The sequence below is a fragment of the Erigeron canadensis genome, chromosome 4, assembly GCF_010389155.1.
Source record: "Erigeron canadensis isolate Cc75 chromosome 4, C_canadensis_v1, whole genome shotgun sequence".
Taxonomy (NCBI): Eukaryota; Viridiplantae; Streptophyta; class Magnoliopsida; order Asterales; family Asteraceae; genus Erigeron; species Erigeron canadensis.
The window spans coordinates 35,616,098-35,639,803 of NC_057764.1; the positions used below are offsets into that span (position 1 = coordinate 35,616,098).

The window sequence follows — 23,706 nt, forward strand, 5'->3', positions numbered from 1 at the left end:
TTGGGAAATGCTAAATACAGCCTTAAGGGCTGTATGTAACGTGCATAAAAAAACTTGTACCTTTCATATTAAAAGTTCGTCCCCTGATTTTCATGGTAAATGTACAAATAATTTATGCACCTTAAATACAGCCCTAAAGACTATATTTAGCAAACCCCTTATTATTTTCAATTTTAACCACTACTTTTTAAGATTATATCCAGGCATTAATTACTTTTGTTGAATTTTTATTATTATTATCTTTTTCTGTTTTCCTAATATAGTTAATTTAGATAATATGAAATACAAATAATGCAAAGGTATTGGTTGGTGCCTTGGTGGTACAAGTTTCGTTTTAACATAGCTTGATTAGTATCTTGGCTTAACAAATTTGAATGTGATAAATCTTTCTTACGAAAATTCTAATTTGTATTAAATACTACGATATATTCTTGCTGGATATTTAACTACAACTCAATTATGACGAGAATTGGCTGTCGTTTCATGCCTAATATATGTCGTTCCAACACTGTTCACAATAGCAGTTTTGTAATATTATCTAACTTTGTGATTATTTTAATAACATGTTTTAAATAATAACACATACTTTTACACGTTCTTCTTTTACTGTGGTCGTTATGATATTGTTCGTTTGGGATTGTGCGCCCGTAATACATCTGTAATTAATGTAACCTTTATAATTATTTTAATACTACATGTTGACTAATAGCGGATACTTTATACGTTGTTATTTTGCTATAATTCATATGTTATGATTGGTGCTAAATAGTATACGATATTTGTAAATCACATTTTTGATTATTCTGATATCTTTTATTAAATAATAACATACGCTTTTATACAATGTTATTTTACTTCAAATTGTTGTAATATTATTCTTTTGGCAATGTTATCCAGTGTGTTACTCGTATTATAATTAGCATCATTTTTGTGGTTACTCTAACCACATGTTAAATAGTGTATACTTTTATACGTTGTTATTAAACTGTAGTTGATATGTTATAGTTCGTTCTAAATGTAACACCCATCATTTAAAAACAAGGATTTCCAAGAGCTTTCACCTAACGGTGTCAAAGAAAGCGGAAAAACATTTAAAAGTCCAAACCAATAATTTCAGTTTGGTTTATTCATCAAACGGTGTTACTAGCCATATCATTGAAACAAGTCTAAATGGAAATCTATCGGTTGCCCAACATAAAACAACCGATCACAAGTCAATACAATTCATAAATATCTAAACATAAAATTCAAAGGTCTAAAGGAGCAGCCACTATGGGTAAACTATAATCCTTTTCAAACAATCTACCCATGCCTCGCTCTTTATTCATCAACACTCAAAGCTTTCTAAACCTGAAGGAACAACACATTTCAAGAAACAAGTGTTAGCTAACGAATTAGCTAAGTAAGATAACACGAGCTTATAAAAACATTTGTCCAATTAAAACGTATTAAAAGTCATATTTCATCATTAAGGCACATAACATCTCATATAGCCATAAACATCATTCGTATAGGATTGTTCGTCTTAGATGTGCCTAATCATCTTTTCATCATCACATATAACATCATTTCAGGTGTGACATAAGTCACTCATATCATATAAGGTGTAAGTTTGTGTGTAGGCGGTCAAAAGACCTAACGGGGACCTCACACCCGACTGGATGGATAAGCCTTACGGCGGTCCATCAGTGTCGTTAAGGAATGACAAGCCAATCCAGGAGTAGTCCGTATGTTCAAGACATTGGTGGTTAATCACGCCACTCGGAGATATTCTAACCACGTAATTATGTTGCAAGGAGCCACCCAAGCAACCATATACGTACTCACCGGGCAAGGGCAAGTACGGGTTAAGCTTAACACTTTCATATCATATACGAGCTCGATTTACATTACATATAGTTCAGGAATCTACATTACCTAAACATAACACATAATCATCTTTTACGTTTGGGCCCTTAAACGTGCACGTGACATGGCAACTTAAAGAGTCTAGTGAACTAGATTAATAAGCCATACAAACATGCACCATACAATACATCTCAAAACATATCATTTCATTTCATTTCATATCATAGGGACTGCATATCAGGCCTCAAATGTCATTTACATAGCCCATATCACCTCCCATGTATCCCGATTACCCATAAACGATCAAGATATCAAATGGAAGCTATTATAGAAACCATCTTTTGTTGAACCCTCAGCATGTCAAAGTAGTGTATCTTACCTCTTAGAAGCGTACAAAATGATAACGTAAGTTACCGAGCTTTGCAAGTATTCCCGACTACCTATAATCATTAAACGATATAATAAGCTAAATAAGTACCTACTTACTTTTGTTCATGAATCAAGCCTAAGTATCTATAAACATGGCCCATGACAAGGCTTGATGCATCGGACATTCGATTAGTACTTTAAAGCTTACAAAACTCGACATTCACTCACTATATTAACCTTTCTGGAAACTTGACATCACAATCATCTTTTGAAAACATAACCATTAGAAAGTAGACTCTCTTACGATTCCGTGGATAGCTTATTTGTTAAAAACGGAGTTACGGTTCAAAAGTTATGGCCATTTGAAAATTCCGTCGCTATTGCGTCGCAACTACTAAGTTGCGTCGCAGCTATGTGTCACTGGTTTCCAGTTGCGCCGCAGCTTAGTAGCTGCGCCGCAGCTAGCCCCGTTTCTGCACAAACTTCATTGTTTAACCTCCAAAACTTAACCAAACACACCCCAAACGACCCCAAACCTTATGAACGACTTTTAACCCTCAAAATTCATCATTTTAAGACTCTAATGATGTCATGAAAACAACCCTCAACATCCAATTGATTTGCAACACAACAACAATCATTTTAGGTTACCGAATCGATTAAAACTCACGTTTTTGACTCCAATCAACCCTCTAAAGACCTAGATCAGTTATGAATCGAATCAAAGGATTGAAAGGACATGAAATCAATGTTATTATACCTGGGATACCTGGAGATTATAAGGAGAATGTAAAAACTTGATCAAAACACTCTCGAATCAACCAAACGAAGATGAAATCGAACAAGGAATTGATTATGGCAATGGGGAATGGTTAAGGCTCAAAGAGAAAAGGATAATATGAGTAATTAGAAGCTAATGACCTGCTCCAAGACCCTAATCCCGTTTTTTAGTTTCCACCTATGTCAAAACTAGTCCTTAGGCTTCTTTATGGCTCATATTTAACTCAAAACACCTATTGGGAATACTTACAACACATTAAATACTTTAAGCACATCAAAAGACATATAAAACATATCTTAAGCACTTTAGCACATTAATCATTAAGGCACTAAAGCTTGACACATATAACACATTAAACACATATAGTCATTAAATCATGTATAGGCTTAACGGACACGTAATGTTGACTTAACGACTCAGGTCAATTGTTAAATAAAAAGTTTGGGATGTTACACTAAATAATATGATATATTTTCTCTTTAATAAAACAAAAACTTATACTTTATCAAAACCTAATATACATAAAGATGTTATTACATATTCCAACATAATAATAGCAAAGAAATTGTTATTGGTTATTAATATTTGATAAGATATATTTAGATCAAATGTTAAATAAATTTTTTTTTTTACAATAAAAATTATGTTTGGGGTAAGCTGTTAACATTCGCACTTCGTTGCGGGAAATTTTACTAGCTATAACTCAATGTTCATGAACAATCACATCAACCAAAGTTTTTAAAAGATGCTTGGTCACTAAACATGTAAAAAGCATTTGTATAAGTCTCACATTTGGTTAAATATATATAAATGACTTAAACAGTCTTGGTTGTTGAACGATAAAATGATGTATATTTTAATTTGAAAATATTTAAGATTTTGAAAATGTTTCTTAATATATATTGCAATATTATAAATGGTTTTGCAAACCACATGGAAAAAAACAGTGCTATTGAAAATATGAAAATAATTTATCTTCTAGATCAAATTAACTTTATCATCATTTTACTAATTAGTATTGTTTTTTCAAATTTATTTCAATTACAATTATTCGTACATTTAAATGTTTATTGCTAATATAAATGTATGTGTAGAAAATTGTTCGATAAAAAAAATATATTAAAAAAATTGCGAAATTGCCTTAGATAAGATTTTTCCTCCCGTGCGATAAATGATACATTATTTTTACTATGATTAAAGGTGTGAATTATTCGTGAATATTAAGAGGTTTAACATACATTATCTTAACCGGACTCATGAAAAAAAGTACTCTCGCAGAATAGATTTCCAATTGAAACTTTCGATGAAAAATCCCTGTCAACCAGAAATTTGGAGAGAGGAAAGCTCACACAAACCCACCATAGGTGGAAATTAAATACTACTCCTAGTTGGGATGATAATTAATTAACAATAGTTTCTTAGTTAAAAAACCTTATATTAATTGTGTATCCTTAAGTGAAATATATCATAGTTTTTGAGGTATTAATTAAAAAAGAATTAAAAGACAGATCGACGATAGTTTTTTGGGTAAATTAAAAAAGACAGTAGTCGATATAGTTCTTAGCCAACAAGATATAACTTTTCTCTTTGATCTCCTCAGTCCTCCCCAACCCTTTGATAATTGATATATTCTTCGATCAAGTTGAGTGGTGGTTGGTTAAGGTTTTATTCCTTTGAACCATTTATCTATCTTTTTTCCATAGATTATTTCTTCTCCACCCACAAAATATATACTCGTATAAGAAATGTATTGAAAGACCTTATATATAGTATCAAGGATACTACTTGTACTTTACATTCTACTTTCGGCTTATATGAACGAATCAACGAACCATATTAACAGCTAGCCTATAATATATATATATATTTTTTATACAACTGAAGATACTCAGTGCAACAAGTGTCATGTTTGATAATATTCTATGTTTGCTATATGTATGGAAAGCATCGCATAAAACAAACACATAAAGTTGAAGAAGTTCAATTAAAAAAATGACACGAAAAGCAGGGGAAGGTGAATTCTTGAATACAAAAGCCTATTATTGATCAGCTATTCTATAAAAACCACTTAGCAAATGCTTGATTCCAATAGAAAACTTTACTATAAGTTTAGTTAATTTTCAAGTTAAGAATATCTACCTATATATTCTAGAGTTACATTAGACTTAATTAGATTGATGACAGCTAGAATGCTTAACAAAACCGGAGATCGATTTAGGTCGCGGATATTTTAGCATATTTACTTACGTTGATTTAAGCACTCTATCAATTACGAGAATATGATAATTTAAAGATAGAATTGAATAACTAATGTGCTTATATATATATATATATATATATATATATATATATATATACGAGAGCAAGTACCCGCGTGTTGCGGCGGTGAGACGGTGAGGGTGATAGGTCATAGAGTATGATAGGTCATAGGATGTGATATGTCATAAAGTGTCATAGCCAAATGTCTTAGCCGTACGGGCTCCGCCCTCGGATTTAAAAATTCGTCGAAAGTATATCGAATGACATCTCTAATGAAAGAGCATGAAATTTTTTGAGAACACCCATATAATTTTTATAATTTATCGATTTACGGTTTTTGAGATAAAAAATTTTGAAAGAATTAGATGAATAATATGATTTATGGAGGAGAGAGAAAGTTGTAGGCATTGATGTATGGTACATTATGTATTATCATGTGTACATTGTTGAAATTGAAAGTTGAAACCTATTTGTTTTATAATATAGTATAGATAATTCCTTTTTCATCTTCATATGTATTCAGTATAATTGAGTTATATATATATGAAAACATATGTGAAACAATATTTGTGCAAACGTACTTATAGATTCTTGCCACGATAATGCAGTTTAATTTTATCAGTTAGACAATAATAATAATAATGTTATTATTTTCGAAAGTTGAGACACATTAACAAATATTTGCCAATTAACTCATTATCCACTGAGCGATCATGTGTTTTGACATTCATTTTACTATACCTCTAGTAGAATTAATAAGGTTGAATTTTAACCTTTGTTGTTATACAAGTATTAATTGGCATTGCTTTTGAAAAGCACAAGCATACAAGGTTAATTTTGACATTAAAAAACTATACATATAAATATTGGCGTATAACTAATTAATAATAGGGAACAAAGATGATGAAATCTCATGTCATGGTATGCTTTTTTCACTTTAGAGATCTTTTGATTGAATAAAAGAAGGGAGACTGCAATTAAGGGTGTATACTTTATACGGTTGTGGTGCATGTGGCCAGACATGATAATTTGAATGGTTCACATGAGCTCTGATAAAAAGTGTCCTTTTCTTAGTTTGGTTTAGTGGGTGATTACTTGCTTATATATTTCTTTAAGTAATTATAGTAGTAATTCTCAACTAATTAAATTTATCTTCGTATAGATGTAGTTATGCACAAAGCATGCACTCCCTATAGCTTTATTATTTCCTTGCTGAGATCAATTACAACTTTAATTGATCTTAATACAATTAATTAGTCTCGATCCTTAATTGGTTAATTTTATGGAAGAATTTTATTATATATATATATATATATATATATTTGAGGTGACTAGAGAAAGTGTAGCTGATCGAGATCAATTGTCCTTTTGTTTTTATCTACGTACATCGAAAGTATATGTATCTATATATATCCAGGACAATTTTATCTATGTTAACAAAGTTCTTATACTCCGTATTTTGTAAGAGTTGTGTTGAGTCGATTTCGTGGTAAGATAGTATATTACAACAATTAGATCCGTCACGTACACTTAACTTATGATTATGACAGCAAACAGAGAATTTAATCATGGACTATTGAAATTGTCTTATTAGTTGAAATTTATGGAGGATGATGAGATCTTTAATTATAAATATCAACCTATTCAATCATTTCTTTTAAAGAGAGACTAGAAGAGAAAGACAAGGAATTGTCTTTTCTATCGCATTGGAACTGGGAGGTCCTTTCATGTTTAGTCAATTGCAATGACATCCCCCAAGATTAATGGGAACATCAACTATTACCCCTACTTTCTATTAACTAACTAGCTAGTTAATCCATGGTTTTTGTGTTGGTGTTTAGAAACTTAAACACTTTAAACTATGAACCATGTGATGCTGCTACTAACCAAGCAATTATTTTCTGTATAAATTTGCACAACAATCGGTATTGAACTATTAATTATATACCGTTTCTTGCGATTGGCCATAAAGGTAAAATACATAGCTAGAAAAAGTCTCTGTAATTTACAATATAATTATTATTGTATAGATCACCTAATTGTAGTAGTAAGATAACACTCGGTACATTAAATTAAAGAAAAGATCAAGTACTGTCACATTTGATGATAGACGTATATATCGCACTTACACAATTAAGTGGAACACTTTTTTATCTATGACGTACATGTCAAAGTTACTGATGGGTATTCCAGAAATACTGGATGGACGAAGGGACGACTTTATGACGTTTTTATTTCTTATTATGTCAACAACACTATGTATTTTTCTTAAGATGTTAGTATCGACTAAAGTTTTCAAAAAGCTAGCCAGCCAATATCGACATGGTTTACTAGGATATTACACAAAGCATATTCTTCTTTAAAGATTAAAGAGTAGTGACCATCTATCCTTATTTTAAAGTTTAAAAAGTATCATGAGGAAATATCATTAATTAGACTAAAAATTTATTACTTCGTATTAGGTTAATTTTGTAGCACGCATTATTAAGATTTGCAACCTACTTGTATTATAATTTGATACAACTTTGTTAATCACTTGTATCTTATTAGAACGTACGTTAATCAAATCAATGTCCTTTGTTGTTAAAAAAAAACCCAACTTAATTCGTACTTCATAGGTCGCCAATGATCCTCCATGAATGTCACTACTATAACATTTTTGTTAGCACCAAAATTCATTAACAAACTAGTTTATCGAAGAATGAGTAACTCGATCTAGTAAAATTACTTATAGGAAATTGTTAAGCAGTAGCTCCCATTTTAACTCCAAGCATTTACAATTTAGATAAATACAAAGGTAAATATCGACATAATGAAAGTGGGTATACCTTTATCTTTCTACCAATAAATCCAAGTAAGTAGGCCCACTAATTAGGTACATCAACAAGATCCATGGGCTCCTCCTTTGTGACATATTGCCTAAACAAAATCGAAATTCGAAAAAGGGACTTGTAATTTTCTACTAGTTAATAATTACTAACATATGTTTTATCACTCATCCCTCAATTACTATAGTGTGTACTTGCCACTATTGCCATGTTACTCGCCACTTTAAAACTGGAGAAGAAAATGAGAATACGAATAGTCAAATTCCAAAAGTTGTCTAATCGACATAAATGAACACTTACACGTTTCACTGCAAATGAAAATCAGCCACCATCAAAGTGAATAGAGACCTGTTATATACCGAAAAGAAAAAGCAAAAGAAACAAAGTTGATTAATGAAAAGAAGATCGATTGTACGTAAGAAGCTTTTTTAATTTGACATATGAATGTGATCTTCGAATAGTAGACCCGCTAACCTTTTCATATATATGTGCTACCAATCAATTTGTGCTTCCTATAAGCACTCATCAACAACCTATTTACCAGACTATTCGAGGCATCACTATCCACTAACGAAAAAGGAAACCAATAAAGCAAGTGATCACATGCTATGTTATCAAGAAATGTACGTAAACTGCAAACATCTAAATCTAGATCATCTCTTGCAAAAAAAAATAAAATAAAAAATATCCTACTATAACTATGTTTAAACCGACAAATTATGACCATATATATATAAGCATATTCACTTATAATATTAATGCATCCACATTTCACATACATGCTAGTAAGAGCAACTCCAAATTTTAAGAATATACCAATCATTTGCTTTTGCTTCAAAACTCGTCATTCATTAAAACCTCTCCTCAATTCAACAAGCTAATTAAATATATATCCACGAATTGAATCTGCTAAATATATTAATTAATTACATGAAAATTAATTCTTCTCGATCTCTGGGGCTTTTTCTCCCACGCAACGAATAGCGTGTCAAGTAACTTGTTCAACGGATCACATGATGGATATGTATTTACCATGCATCCAAAAGGAGTGATTAGTGTATATACAACATTTACTTGCAGTGGCGGAGCCAGAATTTTTGTTCTGGTGTCGCCAAACGATTATATATGATACTAATAAGTGTAAAATTAAACTACAAAATTCAATTACATTAGTCTGGGGTTGCCAATTACCTTAAAAATAAATAAATTCATAAAAACAGTACTAAAAATATAGAGTTTTAGAAATATTGTGAGGTTGTCATGGCCACCCGTGACCACCACATAGCTCCTCTACGGTTTACTTGTTAGCCAATTTCTTCAGTGATTTCAAAACTAAAATCAACAATGTTTATCTATAAAGTCAGCGGGCTATTAAGTAGAATGATATTATGATATATAAAATTGTCCAGAAGTTACATTAAAAGTAACAAAAATAAATAAATGCTTTTTCAGCGGGTGTCGATCGGTTGCACCTCTTCGGCCTAATCATTTTTTCACAACAGGAAGGGCACTAGACGAAGTGATCGGTTTACTTGGCGACAAAGTTGTCATTTTCTATTGTTCAATTTGTTTTCTTGCAACCAACTGTACTTTAATTGATTGATTTGAGTTGTTTCTTTACTTTTGTTAGAATGAAAACGTAGGTGAAATTAGTCATTGGTCAGTAATATGATTATGGTTTGTAGTTTTGTACTATTAATTCATCCCTATATATAATTTTCTACAAATATCTGTTGAATAGACACATGCAAAAGGAGGAGGAAAAGGATATCGTATTTTAATAGAGTTGCTATATATTTTAAAGTTAGTTAAATTAGATAGGCCGGTAATGTGTAATCATTGTTGGAACCACGTTAGTGTGACCATCACTGATCATGTATCATTCTTGATATGATAATTGACGATAACTGAAATCCCTATGTCTAAGTAAATATATGATGGGCGTATTTACTCTTAGAGACGTAGTATAGGGTTTCCCATTAGGTGATTGTAACTAAGAGGACTAATGACACACACATTAAACACCAGAAGGGTTGAATACGTAAATACTAAAAGGTTGAATGTGTAATTACTCTCATTATAAATAGGGTAATTAACCCTAAGTTAAGGTTAATCCCAACACATAATAAACCCTAAAATTCGTGTGGGTATTCCTCTCAAATTCGTGTATCATGTTCCAGCCGAATTACTCATCCCATTATTACCCAATCATCTTCTTATGGGAACCCGAAATTAATAGCAATTATGCTTTAATGTTCTTAGAGGTTCTACAGGACGATTGAGGATGTTTTATCACTCGAATCGAATAATGTTTATTCCAATAATCATCTCATCTCTTTGTCACTAATTTCTAACATACTTCATTTGATAACCTAATTAAATTTGTTTGCATATATACTTAACATGTGATTATATATTACAGTATATTTTATGTGTACCACGTACTATCTGTTGCAACACCATTTGTTACAAACTAATTATTCAATCTCTCCACATACATTAAAATAGACCCCTCAAAATCAATACCAGTAGAAACTAACAAAGTAAGGTCTCTCAAACTTGTTAAAAATTTCTCATATATGACCTACGTTATTACACCCGTTTCGCCAGCAACCATTTCTGTTTTAAGTTTAATTATAGGCTGCTTGGCATTTTTGTGTTCTTATCAGTTAACGACTTAGTATATTTCGGAAAGTTTGAATGTTAAGAGGCAAGGGTGATGGATGTAAAGAGTAAAGACTGAGCAGCTTCAGCTTCAACGCTTTAAAATTTGAAAGTAAAGAGGCAAGGGCAAGGGTGATAGAAGGCCCAAACAAATAAATATAAAAATGTAGCCCATTTAGTAAGTGACTTGGGCTGGACTTTTCACTCTCAACAGTCAACACCCATATGTGGATATAGCTCTGTACCTCAAAATGACAAAATTATATATAGCTGTCTTTCAGTGTTAAATGAAGTACATTAATTGGTGAATTGTTTTTTGTTTCGTCGACGTGATGGAAAGCAAGCTCTTTTTGGTTGTGTTTTTATCGAATTCAATTCTTTGACTACTGGTGAACTTGAAATGGATGTTTAAAGGTTTTGACATGGGAATACCTTTTTAAATTTTTAATACCATTTGGGTGAGGTTGCCTTGGCACTTTTTTTGGGTACCCTTTTTAATAAACGATTAATGTGTTAATTAATAATTATTATTGTAAACGTTAAATTTAATTTTCGTCCAACAATTTAGGTATATATCTCATTCATATGATACTTATTAACTATTTTGCATATATGTAAATTAGTTGAATAACCTCCAACACTCTATAAATTTCTCAGGGAACAACAATTAGAAACTGTAAAATGGTATTTCTTTTTATGGAATGAAAATGAAGTAACCCGTTTGTTTTGTAGTTTCTCTTTGTATGAAGACAATGAATATGTTGTATTTAGCTCATATTGGAAGTAAGAACTAATATTGATTCATCGAGATGGAGAACGTGCATATATATATATACTCAACAAAGTGTTGTAGTGTGAAAGAGTTATTTACCACATTAAAATTCCATTATACGAATGCGGAAAATTGAATTGTGGTTGTAAAGTACTCGTATAGTCGTATATAAATTACAAAAAGGAGAGTTGTTTAATTAGCTAGTAATTAAAGAGTAATTGAAGAGGGAATATTGAAGAGAACCCTTTGTGGTAATGGCGGTTTAGTTGTTGGAGAAGAGTGAGGTTACCTAAAGTAGGCAGGGTGCCAATATATACGTTATTTTGAAGTTCAAGAGTTTTGTGGTGTGATTGCTTGTAAAGGTCAGATGAGAAGGTTATGTTGAGTGATTTATCAAAAATTTTGGAGGTTACACGACTGGATGTGTTGTCACAAGTGATTCCTTACCATTTACAAAAGTTCGCAAGACTTAGAAAGCTTCGTCAATAGTCATGATGGTGGCATCCTCATCAACAACTACGAGAAAGAGATAAGTAAGTGGAAGAAGTATTGACTTGTTGGCCTTATTCACGGGACATGAGTCGCAGGTCGGGCTTGTTAATAGGAGAAACAGCAGGAGTATGAAGGTTGCTTTATTTTATAACACAAGCATATATAAATTTAGTTAAGTTTTTTAAGAGTTTCACATAAATTAGTGTAGAAAAGTTTTTGCATAATCATACATTCATATTCGGTTTTAAACCTCTTATCTCTCGGGCTTTTTATCCCACACAGCCGTATAACGTATTTACTAACTTCTTTAACAGATCACATGATTGATTTTTTTACTATCCAAAAATGATTAATGTATAAACAGCAATTACTTGTTTACCATCAAAAGTCATCCATAAAAAATTTCAAACTTTTCATAAATTGAAATTCACCAATGAGCTTGCTGCGTCACTGCGTGAGTGTCAGAGTGTGCAAACAACAAAGAAACGGCCCAAAATACCAAAACTTGGGTTTGTACATTGGCCCATCTGAAATCATAGTCAAAGCCCAGCCGAAATAATAAATCTCAGCCCACAAATGCGTCTGCGTCGCAACCCCTCTTTTTATTTTTAGCTTTTGTATTTTGTGCTCTGACGCCATGACTTTGCCTCGATTCCTCGAACATACCTGAATATCATCACTTCACTTGTACGTCACTTTTAACTCTTCTTTTGTCCATTTTAGCATTTAAATAGCTACATTAAGATTCTAGCTGTCACATAATGAACCTACAAAATATTATGCAAATACTAAGTAACCTTCATAAAGTTTGACTCAAAATGTATACAAGTAGTTGATATCAACTAACAAATAATTATGCAAAACATGTACTGTATAATTTAACTAATTAATATCATAAACTCACTTGTTGGTTGGCGGATGTGATTGAAAACAAGCTCTTTTTCATCGTGTTTTATCATATTCTCTTTGACTTAATTGTTTACGTTTGAACATGAAATGACCATTTAAAGGTTCGACCATGGTTTCGGTGAATGTTACTTATTGCATTTCGTGAATCCCTTGGTTATGTGCAAAGTGAGATGGTTTGGTATGCCAAAATGAATACCTTTTAGGCTTTTACTACCATTCGGGTGACATTGCATTGGCATTTTCTGGTAACTTTTTTAATCAATGATTAATGTGTTAATTATCATTACAAACGTTGAATTATTAGAGCAATAATTTTGGAATCTTATCAGATGCTTGTTAATATACACACGTAAGTATGTTTTAAACAATCTTACGAGTGATACATCAAATTATACGTATATATATAATTAAGTTGCTTGATGAGATAAAAGAAAAGAAAAAAGAAAAAAAAACCCATAGCACATACGTGTTGATTGCACATACGTGTTGATTTGAATTAGTGAAATCGTGAATGACGATGTAACAAACACACATATTAAATTTAGATAGATAGAAGGGTGTCATATGCACTAGAAGGGTACCATCAACAACAGGTTTACGTGTACGGTGGCAGCAATAAAGAAAAACCACGCAATTCCTTTCTTTAATTTCATTCCACTTTTATGTCTACTCTATTTATTTTACTCCAATATTTTTTTCTTTTGAACAACAAATTTATACATAGTAATTAATAGTTAGCATGATACATACACCATAAAGACATCCAGTTGGATAATATGCGTAGTTTGAAATACGTATGTTGGCATGAAACTCAAAACTCTTGAAAACCACCCAATTATAAAAAGTGAAATTCAAACCCTGATCGATTCCTCAAGATATAAGACCTTACTAATGACCTACTAACCAATTAAATATTTTACTCCAATATTATTTATATTGTGATGTCTGGACAAAATAATTAAAATATATGTTTTAAGTGTGTTTGGAAGAAAAATATATAAGATATACACTAATCACATCTCTTTCTTTATTTATAATAATAATTAATAACTAATTTAGTGTACTTTTTATTGTTTATGTTAATTATCTATATTACTTTAAGACGTTTATGTCAACATCTTAAAGTGTGATATGACATCATATGACGTAAATTTTCTCATTATTTATCATTTTTTTGACCTAAATTAAAGACACATTGTACTGATAGAGTTATCATTATTTTAAAAAAGAAATATATAGTTATAAACTAGTCTTAATACTCGTACGATGTACGAATTATATAATATATGATAATACAATTACATTTATATATAGAATAGAGATATGTGACTATTAAATACCTAAATTTGGATACAGATCCTTTTACATATTATATGAAACCCCATGAATTGTATAATATATATATATATATATGTGTGTGTGTGTGTGTGTGTGTGTTTAATTAGATGTTTATTAGCATATATGTTAGTTGTATTCTGTATTAATATATTAGTTGTTAACATTATTAAAAAAATTTATACATCATATATATGGAAATTATATAGTTATATTAAATCTAAAGATTAGTATTTAATTACAATTAGGTAATTATGAATTAGGAATCTTTTTTAGTTACACCAAAGTGATACATGTCGTTCAAGGAATGCGCCAAGTTTTGATTAAAATTCTTTTATATATTAAATCTAAGGATTAATATTTGATTACAATTAAGTAATTATGAATTAAAAATCTTTTTTAATTACACCAAAAGTGATACATGTCGTGCAAGAAAAGAGCCAAATGTCGATAAACAAAATACACAATCCTATTTTAGTATATTGGTAGGCCTTTTTATGTCTTGTTAGCTAGTCTACAATTTCATTCAAAGTCATATGAACCATACATATCTCGATCTCTTGACTAAATGTAAACAAAGACATTCAAAACCGCTATAGTCCCACCACTCGTATACCAAAACTAGTCGAGGGACTATTTTGTAATTCTCCAATAATATATCATTCCTTCTAGTCGACATAACTTTTGTAGTTCACACATTTTCCTTTTTAGAGTTTGCAAATAAAAAGCAAACCCCACTTCTGTTTCCGAAACATGTTACATGTATACGTTTACCTTTTTGTCAACGTACACTCATCAATGCGCTACTAGTACAACTACGCATCTATATGCGGTATGTGGCAGTGTGGCACACAATCGATCGACTACTTGACGTTAAAAATCTTGTGGGTTACAAAATTGACCAAATTTATATCTTCCACACGTTGACGTTTTTGTGTAAATAGAACTCATTTAGTCCCTCAATTAGTGTTAAAAAGAAGCAAGTCCCTCATATTAGTTTAAAAGAGTTCATATATGTAGTCACTTACATAATATGTCAATGGTTATTTCTAATGTCTCATATAAATATTACTATGAGTATATATAATGCAAAAAAAAATAAAAATAAAAATATACATATACAAGCTACCCTATGATGAGAAGACGTATAAAAATTATCCTTATATCTTAGTTAACGTTAGGCAGGAAAATGTTTGGTAGGATCGATTATCAATTCTTTGTGTAACATGAATAAATGAAGTTCTATAATCTATATTATGTTGAGTTTCTATTACGGTTATACATTATATATATATATATACTAGGTATTTTACCCCGCGCGATACGCGGCTAGTTAAAAAAGTTATTTTATGCATATTATAGACTTTGTTATGTGGTTAGAATAACAACCAATTTGATTACTGTATATTATGTGTTTCCGCCAAGAGAACGAAGGAGAGAAACAACACAATTGTGTTGGACGACTTTTTATTTTTAATTTAATATGAGTTTTGATTTTATTTTTTTTTATATCTTATGTATATAGTTTTGATTTAATATTTTTATATTATATTTAATAAAATAAATTATATTGGTTTGAGAAGAAGTATTATAAGATAAATATTATGAAAAATGTACGGAGATGCCAAATAGGATAAAATCCTATGTGGTAATTTAAAATTGATGTATTATCACAAACTTAATTAATAAACATATTCATGAGTATTTAATTAGAAACCATAAAAAGATGGTATAAATGTATAACATACCAATACTAATAGGTGAAGCCTAAATGGGGTTTCTACGGTTGAGTTAAGGGATGATGATGTTCGTGGATATATACAACACAATGGTTGCCTGCTTCGACTACCACTAAGTGTACAGTCTGTAAAACCACGGATGGTTTGCTTTCAATTTTCGGTAAATTGCTTATAATATATTAAACGTTTGATTCAAGGTGATGAATAAATGACCATAACTCGTGGGTCTTTGAATGGTTATGCCAAAAATTATATACACATTATATGTTTTAAGCAAATATTGTCAAATAAGGATATTCATGAATTTTACGTTGTATATAGCATATATGTGAATGATCACAATCTATAAACAGTTTGTCAAATATGTTTACCAAATTTAGATCTAGTGGATCTAAATTTTCATACAAATGGTGCTTCTTTTTTTATTTACGTACGTAACTTATTTTTTAAATATTGTATGTATATAGTTTCTATATGTTTAAAATTTAGTAATGTATTTAATTTAAGATAAATATAGTAAAAAAATTATGAAGATGTCACGTAAGACAAAATCCTATGTGACAATTTTTAAAGCTAGCATTAAGTTGAAAGAAGCCTTTAGAAGACCAGGATTCTTACTATTTTAATCATAGGTATTTTATCCGCGCGATGCGCGAGCTGTTATAATTAGTGTCCAAAAATACTTAAAAATAAAAGTTCAGATGTACATGTATTCATGATTGGTTCATGATGTTTTGTTGTTTTTATTGTTATATCACCATATTATACATAACCAATTGGTAGATATTTCTAAATTATACAAAATTCATAAGATAAAAAAAAAAAAAAACAAACCATTAACGACAATCACTTGTATTCCGATTTTTTTTTCTTTGTGGCTCCATCCTAGGATTGGTAAACAACTATTACTTGCAAATCACAAATAGTGACAAAGCTAGTCAACAAAAAGTTTCAAATCATACCAAGTCATTCTCACTCGTTACTCATATAAAATGTAAAAGATCAATAATATTATCAACAAAAGGCAACATACTCAATAAACTTATGGTTATGCAATTATATTTTATGGTTATGCAATTATATTTATAATGTATAATAAAACTATGTCAAGAAAGAATTTCAAATTGTTGGTTTAGATTGATCTTAAATACTTTTGCTACAATTCCATGGGGTGTTGCTCGTTCTTCAAGCATTCAAAATAATACATAAAAATTCGATAAACAAATATATAGTTTTTATATTAATGCAATTTGTAAACAATATCAACTACTAAAACTTGAAATATATAATTCTTCATAATCTTGAGATTTCATGATATAACTTCCAAGATTGCATTTTTTCCCCATACACGTACGATGCTTTTTTTTTTTATTAAGATTAACAGGATTTCCATTGTTAATTTTGTATTATATAGTTTCATTTGTTTATTTAATATTTACTGTATTTAAATTTAAAGTAATAATTTATTCTTGTATTTAATATTTAATTTGATTAAAGATATATAAATATTGTCAAAAAAATTATGGAGATGCCATGTAGGTAAAATCCTATGTGGCAACTTTTTAGTATAGATTTAGTTTTGAAGATGTTTTTAAAATGCTTGGATTAATACTTTTTTTAATAATTATATAGATATATATATAGATATATAGGGCATTGATTATGAACATAAATAAGTTTTTCTCGTATATGGACGTACTTAAACAATTAAAGTAGGCAGACAATATGATTAACAATAAACAACCTTCCAAATTTGGAACTGCTTATATCATCCGTGATACTATTGTGCATCTTATATGTGGTAATATGGTACCATCAAAATTATAAATTTGGTTGTTGGATATACATCCAAGTTCCTGTATCAATATCCAATAGGTGAGCAAACTATATGCATTAGTATAAGATGAGGAGTCAATCTTTATCTCATCAATTGATATCTTTAGTAAATGCATTTTATCAATGGATATAAAACGATAAGTTATTTTATTTTATTCTTAAACTACACAATTAACTAAAACGTAGATGGTTTAGTACACTTAACTTGCGTAAATAGTGTATAATATAAATAAAAAGTAGTCACACGTTACATAAAAATATTAACAAAAACAGTGTTCTTTAGGGTGTGAACTTGTTGCTTGAGATAATACATAAGATACAAAATTGAAATACATAAATAATAAATAAATATAATGATAATAATAATATGAATATAAATATTGATACAAACACAACAGGGAGACGTTTAACGACTTCAGAGTAATCCAATTTTGACGCCCCTTTTTGGCCATCGCCCCCACTTTCATTTCATTTCCTCCCTTTAAGCAGAAAAAAAAAATGGTATTCTAGTTACAACAAGAATAAGGATCAGATTCTCTCTCAAACACAAACACACTACATACATACCCACTCTATACCCTTTTTATTCACCTACTATTAATATATCTATCTATTATTATTTGCCTATATCTAATAACCTTTTTTTTTTATCACCTACAACAGCTTATACTTCTTTCTCGCTTTCCGGTGAGCGTTCTGTGACGTCACTTCCGCTAGCTTTCTGTTCTCATAGTAGTATTAGTGCTATGTCATGTATAATACATGTATATATATGCTTAATATACCGTAATATCGGTTATTCATTTTTTTCCCTTCCATATATTTAATGCTTAATTTCGAGCTAATTGACTGTAGTATCCGTTAATCGGCACTAATTTCGGATCTCTATTCCTATTTTTTTAATGTTTTACTTTCATTTTAATTATGTATACACGCCCACACACACACACATATTATATATATATATATACAAGTAATATATAATGTTTCCTGTGTGACTGATAGAACCTCTGTAAGCTCCTTCACCTTGTAAATTACCTGATGCTATTTATTCTAGGTATTTTCTGTTAAATTTTCTAATTAGTAAATGTACTAATTATTATTATCATTATTATTATATACAGTAAATTCAATATATTTTTTAGTATATACAGTATAGTTTATTTTCTTATTTGTCATTTATTAATTTCTAATCTAGATAAAATTTTCATAAATGAGGTTCTTAGCTGTTTCCTTAGATTTCTAAATCACCTTGAGACGGAAATGTTATTTGGTAATATTCTGGTAAATGTAAGTAGCAGTTAGGTATCTGATTTTTAATTTCTTTTTATATTCATATCATGGTTTTAATCTGTTACCAAAGGGATGGAAAGTGACCTCTGATTATTATTAATATATAAGTAGTAATGTGTGTATATGAGAATTTAGAGATTTATTGTCTGCAACGTTTGTCTTTTTGGGTCCGTGCTGACATATATTTAATTGAGTGTTGTATTATTGACTGGAATGGTAGCAGGAGTTAAATATTTTCAGCAGAATATGCCTATGCCTTCCAATAAATTTCTGAATGTTTTTTTATCTGTCCTTACAATGAGCTATAAATGTTTAAGTTAGCCCCTTTCCGTTTCAATTAAAAGCATGTTTTCCGGAGATCATTGAAAGCATCCATACGCTTATGTATATTGTCTTGTAGCTTTTTATATCTAGTTTCCAAATTTCTATTTACCCCCAAGTAGTCACTCTCTGTAGCTTTTTAGATACAGGTTTACCTATATAAGCATTTATATTACTAGTATATTGTGAATTGTCAGATGTATTATGGTTATCTGTAATGAGTTATGAGCTTTAATCTTTCATCTCCTTAATTAAAAGTTCTCACAATCATTGTTTTCATGATTATTCAGATTATAGAAGCTAGAGTGGCTTGGAGCAAAAGTAGTTGATGTCTTATAGTGGGTGCTCCAAGTAGCTCTTGCACAATTGCATGTAATCTAGGATGGGGTCTGCTTGTTGTGTTGCAGCTAGAGATAGAACTATAACAAATGGATTCACTAGTGATGCTGTGCCGAGAAATATCAGATACTCTCCATCATGGGGTGTTCGGTGGGATAATCGGCGTCGTGTAGCAGGGGAAGAAGCTTCTATGAATTGGTTGTCTGATGGTGTTGGAACTAATGACAGACTGGACAATAAATCGCAGACAACTGTAGGAACTGCTTATGCATCAGAAGAGGGTAGTCCATTGGAAAGTTTCCGGAATCTCACTTGGCAGAAGTCCTCACCTTCTGAAGGCTATACAGTGCCTCATTCAGGTAACTGTAATTTAGTTAACAATAAATACGATGGATTTAGACTGTTGAAATTAGGGGTGTTGATGGGTCGGGTTAAATAGGTTTCAGGTTATTTGGTTCGGGTTATTCGGGTTTCGAAGAATTATAAATTAACCCGTAACCCAAACCGAATAAGGTTCGGGTTATTCGGGTTTTGAAATTGAAATTATATTCGGGTTGACCCAAGTTATAAAATTTTCACCTACAACCCAAACCAATTAAGCTTTGGGTTATTTGGGTTGACCCAGATGACGACCCACAAACCAAATAACCTAACCCGTTTCATCCAAACCCATTCGGGTTGGGTTTGGTTATTTTCAACACCCCTAGTTGAAATGATGCTTGGAATCTTAATCTCGTTTTTCATTACTCAGTTTCCAGGTGTAGATTTAATAAACCACCAATAGATTTTGTATCAGCTTTGAGAAAATTTACAAGTTGCCTAATTTAATTTGATTCCTTTTCCTTGCACAGTTGCACGAGAAACCATTGATCATTATAGTGTCGGGACTATTGTATTTTTTTATTCAAGATAGTGATAGACTCTAGCTTGTTAAACCTAGAATTTGCTTCACTTCTCTTAGTGGGGTATAGTATCTTGGATTATTATTCACATAATCCAGTTGCTCCATATGAGGTGAAATGGCTTAAGGTTATCCTCCTTATTTATTCTGCATTTTTTGCTGGAAGGTTATAAGCAGTGAAATGGTTTTGTAAGTAGTAGGTACTAGGTCTGTCTGCTAGAGTATTTGGGAAGTAATATGTAGATCCCATCAAGGTAGAAGTAGTAGTAAGGGTGTTGAATATAACACTTATTTTGGTTAACACACGTACTATGTATGGTGGAATTATTTATCGATACTTAAAAAAAGGAAAGTGATATCCTTTTACATTTACCATGTACAAGATGTACTACTTGAGATGTTCAGAATTTGTATAAATATGTAACCAGTCTTTGGTGTGTGTGTGTGTGAGAGAGAGAGAGAGAACAATGCTGCTTGTGTGTTGTATCATATCAGTTGGATGACATGGTTCAACCGTCGAGTCGTCGACTGCCGTAATCAATGTTTCGAGTAGTATCGTTAAAATGTATAAAGTCCTATTATTAAAATCATTAGGACTTCAACAATTTAAAAAATGAAAAGAAGAAAAGAAACCTAACATCAAGCACATGGAAGATGATACTATAAGTCATTCTATTGCTATAAACTTTGCTTTATTACAATTACTATTTATTTATGTCGTTATCAAACATAACAATAACAAACGCTAGAGATATGTTTTGTGACATATTCTGCAAAGACATTTTGATCTTCCACACCAGGCATGTTCACTTGCTCTGATGGTATGCAATCAATGTCAACTATTTATGTTTTCAATTTCTGATATATCATGAATCTGTACAGTGTTTTATTCCTTGTATAAAAGACATCATGTGGCTTTGATGCTTAGTGATTACCTGACTGTATTATGCCCTATCTTATGTTCTTCTATTTGTCCTTGCAGACCAATCCACCTCCCAAGTTACTACCGAGGTCAGTTACTGATCAGGTTAAGTGTTGTCTGAAAATCATAAATTGTTTATCTGTCATTCTGTTAAAATCTTACCTTCTTTATGCACCAAGTAGATAAAGGAATCGAAGGAAACTCAGCTTACTTCAGAACCGTCTCCAAGCATGATGTCATCATCAACACACTCGGTTTCTTCTTTTTCTGCATCCCCTTTAACTTGTTCCCAAGGTCAACTCTTGCCCCCATCAAGATGGCCTGGCTGCTCCCCTGGGATGAAGTCTCCAAACTTCTCGATATCTGAAGAGGGTTCCCCTTTTATGCTCCCTGGGTGGAGTTACGAATCAAACCGTGGGTCTCATGGTGGATCATCAGATGGTTGGTCTGTACCCGCTTTTAATGAGCTCGTAGCAACCTCTCACAGAGAACGATGGTCTTTCAATAGCGAGTCTCTTAACTGCAATCATGATAAACTTAGCAGATGTAGTGGCAGAATTTCTTCTTCACCCTCCATTGATATGCGAACATGTGGCGTTTGCTCCAAGTTATTAACTAAAAAATCATCATGTGGAACCCAAAAAATTATAGCCACTAATGAGCTTGCTGTTGTTGCCATTTTGATGTGTGGGCATGTTTATCATGCCGAATGTTTAGAAAATATGACATCTGAAATTAACAAGTATGACCCAGCATGCCCTGTTTGTACTATTGGGGAGAAGAAGCTTATCAAGTTGTCAGAAAAAGCTCTGAAAGCAGATTTTGAGTTGAAGGCCAAGATGCACAAGAAATCAAGAAGTCGGGTGGTGGATGGTGATATGAATGGTGATGATAGTATGTTTGATCATTATAGGAGTAGCGGGTATGAGGGCAGAAGCCCAAAAATGAGCTCAAGTTCCAGCATGAAGATTTCTTCAGGAAAACCTTTCTTAAAGAGACATTTTTCTTTTGGTTCCAGAGGAAGTCGATCACTGACAGAAAATAATTATTGTCGGAAGAAGGGATTTTTCTGGACGAAGTCAAGGAGGGAGTGACCTTATTCGCTCTAATAAGGTACCATACTACCTTGATATGACATAGACTTTGTACTTATGCAATTAACTATTCTTTAGATGCTTGCTTGTTTACCTTATGCTACTTTGTAGAGGCTTGTGGTGCTAGTTAGCCAAATGGACACTTCCAGATAGAGGTGGCTATTTCACCCATGTATTCATGAATAGGTTGGTTAGGGTATGTCTTATCGCTAACGGACAAATGGGTAAAATTAGCATTCAGATATTTAAGAAGGAAACTCGTCAAAACCTAAACTGTATATTAAATGGATAAAAGTATTAAACCTCCCAAATCATTTTATAGAATAACTCAGATTCATCTTGAGATTATATAATTGTTGTAATTTTTGACACTAATTTTGGACAAGTTTCCATGTCCAATCCACCCTACACATATGTTGTCACTTGCACATTTTAGCAAAGGATATCTTACCAACCCAGAACATGAACCCACAGGCAGAGTGCTAATTGCTATCTTATAACTGTTTAACATGCTATCTTAACACGCCTAAGATTGCTGACATGTTCCAAAAACTTAGGATCTACGTCAGCATGTTATATAATGACAATGTTCCTAACTAATATCCTGTCTTCATATACTATTTGTTTTCCATATCGTTAGCATCAGGTTCTTGTATAATACTCGTAATGACATTGTTTCTTTGCATAGGTGGATTAAATGATTGGTATCTCTGGAATTCTAGTCTTAGTAGATGAAGACAAGATGTCAGTTAGGTGGGGGTGATGTCATCGTCATCAATATGGTAGGGTTAGTTCCTCAAGGCACTGTAAAGCAGGTTTTGAACAAACACATAATCATCATTATCTTGATCAATTTGGTATATATAATTAAAGCAATTTAAGGGCCTGGTAGAAATTCCTTTTAAGTGTGTGTTTTGTAAATTTTATAAACGTATTTGTGCTTGCTTTCTTTCATTAAAAGGGAAGATAATTGAATGGTGGTGGTAACAGAATTTGTGCGGTTA

The 23,706-nt window shown here is 31.4% G+C and overlaps 1 protein-coding gene across 1 annotated transcript; it reads left to right on the plus strand.

Annotated features, from left to right (window-relative positions):
- The first annotated feature begins 18,252 nt into the window (after window positions 1–18,252).
- LOC122598169 lies at window positions 18,253–23,706 on the plus strand. Its single transcript, XM_043770769.1, has 5 exons — window positions 18,253–18,519; window positions 19,737–20,144; window positions 21,669–21,697; window positions 21,791–22,721; window positions 23,391–23,706. The coding sequence occupies exons 2-4, from the start codon at window positions 19,829–19,831 to the stop codon at window positions 22,700–22,702; spliced, it is 1,257 nt and encodes a 418-aa protein (XP_043626704.1). The 5' UTR covers window positions 18,253–18,519; window positions 19,737–19,828; the 3' UTR covers window positions 22,703–22,721; window positions 23,391–23,706.